Source organism: Chenopodium quinoa, unplaced genomic scaffold, assembly GCF_001683475.1.
Source record: "Chenopodium quinoa cultivar QQ74 unplaced genomic scaffold, ASM168347v1, whole genome shotgun sequence".
NCBI classification, from domain to species: Eukaryota; Viridiplantae; Streptophyta; class Magnoliopsida; order Caryophyllales; family Amaranthaceae; genus Chenopodium; species Chenopodium quinoa.
The window spans coordinates 1,219,617-1,231,014 of NW_018742292.1; the positions used below are offsets into that span (position 1 = coordinate 1,219,617).

The 11,398-nt window shown below is 34.3% G+C and overlaps 1 protein-coding gene across 1 annotated transcript; it reads right to left on the reverse strand.

Annotated features, from left to right (window-relative positions):
- Window positions 1-2,056: 2,056 nt before the first annotated feature.
- On the reverse strand, window positions 2,057-9,162 carry LOC110686221 (phosphoenolpyruvate carboxylase 1-like). Its single transcript, XM_021862835.1, has 10 exons — window positions 8,632-9,162; window positions 7,266-7,660; window positions 6,731-6,815; window positions 6,320-6,542; window positions 5,942-6,045; window positions 5,773-5,860; window positions 5,387-5,541; window positions 4,107-5,105; window positions 3,329-3,715; window positions 2,057-2,592 (listed from the first exon to the last, which is right to left on the reverse strand). The coding sequence occupies exons 1-10, from the start codon at window positions 8,797-8,799 to the stop codon at window positions 2,296-2,298; spliced, it is 2,901 nt and encodes a 966-aa protein (XP_021718527.1). The 5' UTR covers window positions 8,800-9,162; the 3' UTR covers window positions 2,057-2,295.
- Between the last annotated feature and the right edge of the window lie 2,236 nt (window positions 9,163-11,398).

Here is an 11,398-nt window from a genome sequence, read left to right on the forward strand (position 1 = left end):
CAAATCTAGGTAGCCTTGTAATTTCAACAATAACAGAAGTTAATAGTGTTAACTTTGTGAAGAGCGACATTAATGGAGGAAAAGCATCAATGAAAATTTCGGAAACTTAAATGGAAAAAATGAAGCTCAAAATAAATCAACTTCAATAGAGGAAAAAAAACCCTTAATTTCACCCTTTTTCATAGGGTTATGGTGGTGTTAGTGGAAGGGGTGGAGATCGTGGAAAGAAGAAGATGATGGAGGAAGAAGGAGAATTCAAATTCAATGGAGGAAGAACCTAAATAACGTCTGTTAATTTTACAAATTGAAGAAAGTAGTCATCTGGAAGCCACTAAGTCAATTTATACGATTTTCAAGACTAGATAAACATCCCATGTTTATAACTAGGGTAGCCAACGCACACGATGGGCGCGGAGTGGCTTGCCTTTTCTTGATGTATATATAGGGTTGTGTTTAAACTCTTTTACGACATTTGATTTAAACTTTTCGTTTTTCCCTACACAACTTTTTCAGTTGTTTATAACTTTTCCTCATGAAACATTTGTGAAACTTAATTAAGAATAAATTTAATATAATTCAAAAATCATGAGTACATATCATATACTAACAAAAGTAATTCAACATTGCATATGCATATAATAAACGAAAAGTTTTGCAGAGTATTTATTATTTGCAAGTATTTACTTCCTTTATTAAAATTCCTAGGAATTACATAAAATGTTTGGTTGTTATGTGGGAATTTATAAATCATGGGAATTATGAATGACTAAGGGAGGGGTGGGTAAGTAACTTCCCATGTTTTGTGGGAAGTGAAAATTCCCATGAATTGTGACTTCCCCCATTTTTGCTTTTTGATATCAACCAAACAACATACCCAAAAGGAAATTTATGGGAATTTTGAGTGCCCATGGAAACTAAAGGCAACCAAACAAGCCCTAAAAAAGAGAAACGGTTACACCCAACATGCATAAACATTAACATTCATGCAATCAGATAAAATACCAGCTTGGCAACTTTCTTCCTAAAACGTGGATTTGGTTTTATAGTAGAAAAAACTTTATGCAGCCACAATTATAGCCTTTAATCCCTTTACAATTCCCTTCTACACATGGAATTGAAGGACATAAATGTAAGAAATTACATGTGGGGGTAAAAGCGTAAACAAACATTTTGAAGGGCATATAGGTCTGTGCAATATCCATAAGTCTAATCTCCTATTTTTTATACTACCTCCGTTTCATATTATTTGCAACGATTTGACATAAAGTAGAGAGGAAAAATGTCTAATCGTTGCAAATAATATGAAACGGAGGTAGTAAGAGATTGGGAAGTTAAATTAGAGCTCCCCTGAAATTAATTTCCAACATTTAAGGGCTTGTTTGGCATCATTTTTGGTTTTGAGTTTTCTGTTTTTTTTTTTAAACTAAAAACCAAAAACAGGAAACAAGATAAGGGTATTTTCACTTTTTTGTTGTCAGTTTTTAAAATCATTATGATTTTAATAGATTTAAATAATTTTTTATTCATTATGTGACATATATCATATACTTTTATACAACAAAAAACCAAAAAACAGGAAACCATAGCAATGTCAAACGAACCCTAAGTTATAAACTATAGTTTGTTCCACATTCATAAAAGGAAGTGAAGTGTATACATAGTATTATAAGATCAATTTCGAGGATTGAACAAACGTTCATTCTATTCTCCCTTTATTTTGTTATGCTGTGTTCATATCTCCAAAATATCCAATGACTCTTATTGTTACACTTTTGGGTGTAGGTTTCTTTGTATCTCAAAAACATATTCTTGTACCTTCAGCATGGAGGGGAACAACATTTTCAAGAAATGTACTGTACTCATACATGCCTAGAAACCATTGTTCGTTTGTTTTTCATAGCATTTTATCAAACAAGCCTCACAGAAATTTTTTTAAAGAGCTTGCTCTGTCAGAGTTTGAAGTTAATGTCACTGTGTGAGGCCGCAAACCTACCCATTCATACAGTTCAGTTTCCTTTTTCTTGGTTAGCAATGATTCTAAGAAAATTAACAAGCAGATAGACAACTGTCCATTCATTGCTGATAATAACAATAAAAAACGATAAAAAGGTTTCAGTAAGCACAAACTGCTCTTTGGTACAAAAGAAACACATCCATCAAGAAAACTAAAAGCTCATCAAGCAATAGGATCATTCAAACCAAGATGGCAAGTATCTTCAAGCTTGGACCCACAACCGAAGAACCAGGATGATATATGTTCAGGAATAGTTGTAATTGACTTGCAACCAGTCTCAGCTAACCAGTGTTCTGCATGCCAGCAGCAATACCCTTCATGGTCAGTATAATTGTGTCCTCGAGACCAGGAGGATACTCACTGGTGGGATTAAGCTTCACAAGCTCAGAAGCTGGGTTTTTCGATTCCATTATGTCCTTGGATAAGTGTGGCCTCTCAGTTACATGGAAGTTGGGATCACGAATCCGCTTCAGGGTATATGCTTGGCAGACATTCAGAGCTGTGATATAAGGATCACGAAGTCGGAGTCTCTGTTTCAAATAAGGATCTCCTTGCAGCAAGTCCTTATGCCCAGCAACCTGTAAGAAAAAGTGGAGGCTTTTTCAATTATCTTGCAGTTATTGTCATCAATATTACCCTAACAATCTGTTTGGTACTCATGTAAGGTAAATAATTAGGAGTTGTCATACTGCAAGAAAACGTGGGGGTATTCATCTTACACCCGGGTGTAGGATGGAAAAATTAAGGATAACCTCAGGCCAAAGTCCGTGGTAATACAACCCCATACACGTGTGATCGCCTTCATGGATTTCCATTCTCATTCTACCACATTCACAATTTATTGTTCTTACAAAATGACACAAATCTATTACCAATTTACCATCACTACCTATCACACTATTTGTAAAGCTTCTAAAGGCTCTCCAACTTAAGCCAGGTAAAGGGCAGGTTGAATTTAATCAGATAATTGAACTTAATGATAGCTGACAAGGATATGAAGTATCAACTTAATGATGTTCCATCCATCCCAACTTTACTTTCACACTTTTAATTTGAGGTATTTATTCATCAGATTTTATCATATTGTTTTAAACTAATAAGGAAATAAAACCCACACACACAATGATAATGTGAGAATATTAATGGTCAACAGTGTGTCTTGGAGATGTTAAAGAGAAAGTGAGAAGAGATTTGGATGGAAGGAGTACTCATTGTGGTCCAATATGTATAGCTAACCTAGTAGACCTCATTTCATCAGCTTCCCATAAGCTCAGTACTGAACAATAAAAAATTTACTAAAGGCAAAAACATTACCTCTAGGAGAAAGTGTTTAGTTTCTTCATAACTTTCCCTCAAGCGTTGCCCAAATGACTTTAATTCCTCTGACACCAGAAGATTGTCATATAGAGCAGCAATTCCAGGGTCTCCCTTGGCGAAAACCATTTCAAGCAAGTCAATAGTCACTCTGAAGAAAGGCCACTCGTTGTACATCTCCTTGAGCATCTTCAGATTTCTTATGTCTTTCTGAAGGACACGTTTAAAAGCTGCTCCAAATCCAAGCCACACAGGTAGATGGAATCTGGTTTGTGTCCATGCAAATATCCAAGGAATAGCACGGAGAGATTCAATTCCTCCACTTGGCTTTCTCTTTGCAGGACGGCTTCCAATATTCATGCGCCCATACTCCATCTCTGGTGTGGCCTATAGAGAAAATATATTAAGCAGATTCAGTGGTAGTCCTTATCTTTTCATTCACTTCTTTTCGAAGGCACACGATGGCATGAGGTGACAAAAGTTATGACTACAAGACATGAACTCTAAGATTTCTACAGTAGTTTTATTGAAACTTGACAAAGATTTTATGCAAATGAACAGAATGACTTGAGAGATTCTGGAACCATAAATATATAATTTTATATGTTACTCTAACACGTCTGTATTTTTGCTGCTCCAGAAACCAAATTATCATTTGACCTTGTCAGGAGAAAGATCATAAATAAAAAGACAAGTAAATGACTAATACATGGAAACATCTTGAAGTGAATGAATAAAGTACTAACAAAAGCACAAAGTTTGTGAGAAGTTAACTTACAAGACGGAAGTACTCAACAAAGCGAGGCTCATGAAAAACAACAGAACGATATTCCTTGGTGGCAACAACAGCCATCTCATCCAAAAGTGCACGCCATTCTGGCTTAGGAGAGATTGGTGGATGCATTCCATGCTCAAGTGTAGCAGCTGTGTACCGTTGCAATGTCCTAAAACACAAGTGCTCTTCTCCAAATGATTGTTCAATTACCTCACCTTGAACTGTAACACGGAGTGATCCATGAATAGTATCAGGTGGCTGAGACAATATGGCAAGATGAGTGGGGCCTCCTCCTCTTCCTACAGTTCCACCTCGCCCATGAAACATGGTAAGCTTCACACCAAATTCCTTGGCCACTTTTATAAGCTCTTCCTGAACTTTGTACAACTGCCATGCAGCAGAGAGACGACCAGCATCCTTACCGGAGTCAGAATATCCAATCATGACTTCTTGCTTCCCGTTAATCCTATTTTTATACCAATCTATGGAGAAGAGACGAGTCAGGGCAGCAGGAGCAGCCTCCAGATCAGCAAGTTTCTCAAATAAAGGTACAACCCGTAATGGCTCCTTAATTCGGCATTCACGCTGTAGAAGCTCAACAGCAAGCACATCAGAAGGAGCGGTGGCCATTGAGATGATGTACGCACCAAAGCTATCTGATGGGAGTTCTGATATTACATGAAATGTGTTCAAAACATCAGCAATTTCTTCAGTCTTGGGGAGATCAGAGCCAAACAAAGGACGCTTTCCCCTAAGTTCAGACAAAAGCCACTCCTGCCTTTTCTCCTCCGACCATTCACGGTAGGACCCAACGTCTAGGTGCCTAGTAATGGCATCCATTACATCAGTGTGCCTATCTGATTCCTGCCTTATATCAAGCTTTACAAGAGCAAGCCCAAAAGTCGAAACTTGTCGCATAAAATCAAGAAGACTTCCATCAGCAATGGGCCGATCACCACAATCACAGAGTGATCTGTAGCATAGCTCAAGAGGCTCCAAAAACTAAAAAAAGAAAGAAATCGGTGAGTTTAAATGAAATAGAATAAGGGCATACAGATCAGCTTCAACAAGTAACTACTGTCACAATGAAAAAAAGTCATTCTGATAAAGACTAGCCAGAAAACAAGACTAATGAGTAACATATTTCAAGATCCTAAACACAGGATGCAGAAAACCACCATAAACAGGATAAAGATAAACAATGAACTACAGTAGGTTGCTGGCATCTTCAGAAATAATACAAAAGAAGGGAAAACATTCTAGGAGCTTGCTGAAAAGCCAACCTGATCAGCATGCGTGAAAGTTAATTCTTCAGGGACATCAGAGGTCTCATTTGACAATAACTGACGAGCATGTTCACGTGTATTATAGAGCTTATCCCTCACATCAGCAAGAACAACACGATAAGGCTCATTAGGTGGAATTCGCTTCCAGAACTCTGTAAAAAGTAATAGCATAAAAAATAACATTAATGACCGATCTCACGTCTATCACTTCATGCTAAAATTCATAGGCAAAATATGTTATGTGAAGAATAAAGATGAAAACATTTGCTTCAACAGTGAAAATCTAGGCATCTGGTTTGCATCATGTGTTGTATCTTATCAGCCACACTTATACCAAATATTACTGTTACTTTTAAAAATACAAAAGGAAGAATAAAGCATACCAATATAGTGTTTGGCATCTGTCTTTGAATGTTTATGAATTTCGTGTGCTCGTGCACGAAGTTCATCATTGCATCTCCACATGGAAAGCTGTCAGGAAAAAACGAAAGAACAGATAAGTCCGCTACAACATATGGCTTCAGATTAACACAGCAAAAGATTGTTTCGTACCTCAAACATGAGGTCTTCTATCTGAGAGAAATACATATTAGAAGCCATCATTCTAGCCAATAGGCATACATCTCTGGTAACTTCTGGAGTTACTCTTGGATTTCCTGTAGTTAGTATGGAAAAAGTCTACATCAAAAGGTGAAATCTAGACAGCAACAACCTATGAACTAACAATTCATTGTTGGACTAAGGTCGGCTAAATCATACACAAACAATGGAAGAAAGATAAAATGTGAAAGAGAAGCTCAATAAAAATCAACCGCCACAAGAAGAAAGATCCAAGCTCAATATAAATCTATCCAGAAATTTTCTTTGAACATAAGCCCTTTTAATAGAAGACTATATCAATTATATAAAACCCATAAAGAGAGATCATACCATCTCGATCACCTCCCATCCAAGAAGAGAACTGAATAAGAGGGGCATTATAGGGAACACGCTCATTAATCCCAATGTTCTTCAATGCTGTGTCTACACGTCTTAGAAATTTCGGAACACCTTTCCAAATCGTCTCATGAAAGTAGCTCATTCCTGCCCTCATCTCATCCTGTGGAGTTGGCTGTGTCCTCCTGATTTCATCTGTACGGAATGCAGCTTGTATCTAGGTAAAAAAACAAAACATAAATAAATTAATCAGAAGCTAACAAGACGAAAGACCAATTAAGATTACAATGATTTAAGCCTTTTCTATAACCCGTGAAAAATGTTTCTGAGAAGGATACACAGTAGCAGAAAATGCCAACATTTATTGTAGCAGCACTTTCTAACTACAAACTCCAAATTCCATACCTCTCTTTGGAGGGCTTCATCAAGCTCCTGCTTATCATCAGGGGTAATATCTTTGGCATACAATTGGGTCAAACAATCCCTTATCCTGGAAATAAAATGGGTTGTCAGATATTTTTTTTTTAAAAACACAACAAAGTAGAGCAAAACATGCTTGAGAATTAATAAGACCATGAGAAAAGGGCTTGATTAGGAAATCTAACAGTCTAACACTATCATTAAGCAAGGTAATGCATAGTCTACGCCATATATTTGAAGAGTAATAAATATAAAAAGTGACCTTGAGACTATGAAATCCGATTAGAGAACTTGTTGGTCACTTAGACATGATTTACCCTATTATTAATTTCTAAGTCTTGCTAGCAAGGGACATGACCGTCATGATAATTTCACTGTATTACTATCGTAGTATAAATTTATAATTAAAGCATCACCGCATCACCGTAAACTGGAAACATAAGGGATGCATATTCAGAAGTCTACCACAAAATTAACTATTCATAGGTTAAGAAAAGCAGAGAGCAGTTAAAAAGCAGACCTTCCATGTTTCTGAAGCAAAGATCTACGGACAGATTGAGTAGGATGAGCGGTGAAGACCAAATCAACTGTCTGGTTTTTCAATGTATCGAAAACTTCTTCAGGGGATTTCTTCATATCCACCACCAACCTCCTCAACGTTTCTTCAATATCTGATTCAGTAATTGCAGAACTTTCATCTGCCAAATCCCCTTTCTTCAGTTTTTTGATTCTCCTACGATAAGCAATCTGAACTTCCTCGGCTAAATTGGCCAGATTAAGCATGTGTGAAAAAGATTTTGTGACCACAATAGAATCTCCAGCATCCAAACTGGTTATCATGTTTCCTAATTCCTCCAATTTCTTAGTGTCACGAGTTCTTTCATATTCAGCAGCATGCTCATACAGCTCTTGAACCTGATCCATGCACAAATGATCATCAAAAGCTATGTCAAATGTATCATTGCATAAAGACAACAATATAAGCGCCGCAATTCATCAACTAATACCAGACATGGAACGCCTAAGCCACGCCTGTGCACCTAGGTCATGATAAACTAAAAATGCTCCAAAGTTATTTCTTATCCTTTTTATTCACTCAAAACCAAACAAATTTTCAATATCATCCACTATTTGTTATCGTCAAAACAAAAAAACAGTTTACCAAATTACCAATATATCACATTTAAAACTACGTAATGTATAGGCTTATATTATAATATTTCAAAAATATTAATTAAATTATCTTAATAAATTTAAAGATACAGCTTAAACTTTTTACTTGATGCCCCCTAAATATTCCCATCCCCCTAAATTAGATTTCTGGTTCCACCCTTGTCGTTACAAGTCGATTTGTGAAAAACTGAAAATAATGTACACATCATGGCAGCTTAGCACAAAATAAATCAGAAGTGAACCAATTACTGGTAACAATGGAGCAAATTACGTAAAAATCAAACTGCTATTTGATAAATTAAACGCCTTAATTCCAAACAGTGAAATCAAGAACATCAATTTCTCATCCACTGTGACAAGTGAAAACCATTGCACATTCTGAATATGGATTAAAGCAATTACATAAAAACAATGGCTTAGAATTATTTAACAAACTAAAAACCCAAAATCTAAACCAGAAAACATCAAACACACCAATAATAATAACACTATAAAAACAACAAATAATCATCTGGGTATTTATTTAAAAAAAACAAAAAAAAAACAAAAAAAAAACAATAATTAGCTTTCAATAATAAACACATTTACTTATGAAATCAATAGATTATCACATTATACAGCTAAAATTCATAATTCTACTACAAAAATTACAACTTTCGAAGCTAACAACTAAAAATTCATAATTCGACTGAAAAGAGAAAATAATGTAATACCGTTTCTCTAATTTCTTCCCCATGTAAAGATTGTAAAATATCGAGAAAACGATCCAGCAACAAAGCGTCATACTCAACAAGCTTATCATCTTCTGAAACTTTTCCAGGCGCAAGCAATCTCAATTGCGCATCAATTGATGTCAATTTTTCCAATTTCACAGTAGCCATCACACTCTATGAACAAATTAATTTTTTTTTTCAATTTTTTTTGATAAATTCTTGTAGAATTTAGAGGAAAATTCTGGGTCTTTTATTATAAGAAAAAGGTAGCTTTAATTTTTCCAGACTAGTAAAAAGATTGAAGCTTGTGAAAATTATTAATGGGGTTCATGAAAAAGCGGATGAAGAAGATGAGAGTGTTTTAGCAGAGGAAAAAAGAATTGTTTTTCAATTTTTGAATATATATAATGATTTTGATGAGAAAAGAAGAAAGAGGTTGAAAGTTGAGAATAGAGAGGAGTGTTATTGATACTAGAACTCTTGTGAAGTTGTGATAGAGTAGGATTTTGGTGGTGGTCAGGATTTTATAAATGAAAAATCTTTATTAAATAAAGCAAATCCTACAAACCAACAAATTGATGAGTGCCACTCAATTGGTTGCCGATATGTTCTAACTAACGTGCTGTTTGGGCTGCGATTGGGAACGACCATAAGATCCACAATTAGTCAATCGCCTTGCTCTGATGACAAAGGCCTTTTTTCACGATTGACTATTGATTGTTGTTCGTTTAACTTGGCTAGTTTGATTGATTGTTATTTTGTACCGGTTGATTGGCCATTTGTTATTTATAAATGGTTAAAGCTAATGAAGGTCTTTGGGACGTTGGATAAGATAGCTAAAAATAGAAAAAATAAATAAAAATGAACATTAATTACATCAATCGACGCGTGATTTTGTCCTGTATTCCTAAATTAATATCACTTTAGTTATTATTTCAAATGTTTATCTAACGCCCTCGAGGTGTTCTTTAGCAAAATCAATTACACTACGTAAAGTTGTTTGGTAAAATCAAATGTTAAATGAAATTATACAAATGACTTTAAAGGAAATTACAAATTATTGATTATTAATTAATGATCATTGATCATTAACTATCAACTATTAGTTATTAAATATTAATTATCAAAATTATTATTTATTAATTAAGTTATTAGTTATTAATTATGGAAAATGATATACATAGCTCTTAGGGCTACATATAAGTATTAAATTTACACTTAAAAATCGTCAAAAGTTAAGAAATCATACAAATATAAACACTAATTAAACTGATTAATGCGTGTTTTTTTAATGAACTCATAATTTATACAATTTCCAAGAGTGTATTTAATGTTTGTATATAGCCTTTAAGGCTACATATGCATTACCCATTAATTATTAATTTTATTAGTAGTTATTAGTTACTATTTCTTACTACTAATTAGTAATTAATAATTATCAAATTACAATTATTAATTACTAATTAGCAATCATCACTTATTTATTATTAATTAATTATGAATTATTATATACTGTTATTAGTGAAAAGTAAGGACATAAAAGTAATTTTAAAGGTAAAAAGTCAAAAGTTAATTCCTAAAAGCTACTCTCACTAGCTTTTGGTGAAAAAGCTGGCTTTTTAGCTAAAAGAAGAAAAAATCAATTACCAAACACATAAAATTGCTATTTGACCACATAAAAAGCCAAAAGTCATTGAAAAAACCAATAACCAATTAAGCCCAAAGTCTATGGTCTATCTCATTACCTTAGCGCCATGATTCAAGTGTTTTGACACTAAAATGTGCATGCGGTGCACTCTTGCCTTTTGGCTATAAGGACATAAAACTTGTGCGAAAATGGGCCTCATGAGCACAAAATAACTTTTTTAATCTCATTTCCATTACTTTTATATACTACATCCGTTAATTATTATGTGCAATTTTGGGGTATTATTTGTGATAGATAAAAAGTGGGAAAATCAAAGTTTATCTGCTAGATAAACAAATTTTTGTTATTCTGGTGGCATCTCTGTAAATATATTGAAAAAGCATTGTCATTTATTTCATACTTTTGGTGAGCTGCATAATTACTGTTTGCAACTTGCATTTACTATTTGGTGAGGAAACTACACATGTAACCCTCAACTAGTACATGAAAAGACGCATTACGAATGTACCCCATTTAAACAAATTTTGTTTATCTGCAAAATAAACTGGATACAGTTCATAAAAAATTCCAAAGTTACACACAATATTTAACAGAGGTAGTAGATTATTCATCCACTATTACTGTTTCATCATTTTTTAATTTCCAAACAAATCCTACCTACACAATATATAATTTAACTAATTCAACTCAAACCCATAAAACTATGCGTTGGTTAAAGTATTGTAATTTTTTAAGAAAAATAAAATAAAAAAAGGTGTAATGAATTTGCACAATTGCACTATTCTCTTACCTTATTTTTTCGATCTTACTAACAAGCGTTGCGCGGCGTTAGATAAAGATAAATTATATTGGTTAAAATGATATTAAGTTAGAAATTCATGACAAAATTACGCGCCGTTCGGTGTAATTAATGTTAATTTTACTCTAATATTTGCACTTTAATTCTCTTATCTAACACCCCGGAGGCGTTCATCAGCTTTTTCCTATTTATTATCAGGTTTGTTAGTCATGTGATACCTCCAATTTTGTCTCAGTTATGTAAGCCTAGGTGAAAAACGGGAATGGAGTGAAAACTTGAGGTCCAGCCTTTAAATACGTAAATTGCTCCTAAATGCTTAT

Bases quoted from the DNA above. Each gene is read 5' to 3' on its own strand.
- LOC110686221 (XM_021862835.1), bottom strand. From the start codon at position 8,799: ATGGCTACTGTGAAATTGGAAAAATTGACATCAATTGATGCGCAATTG. The intron at 5,542-5,772 runs GTATGCTTTATT...TACTTTTTACAG, and splicing joins AGATGCCAAACACTATATTG to AGTTCTGGAAGCGAATTCCA. The intron at 3,716-4,106 runs GTAAGTTAACTT...TTTTCTCTATAG, and splicing joins TTGTTGAGTACTTCCGTCTT to GCCACACCAGAGATGGAGTA.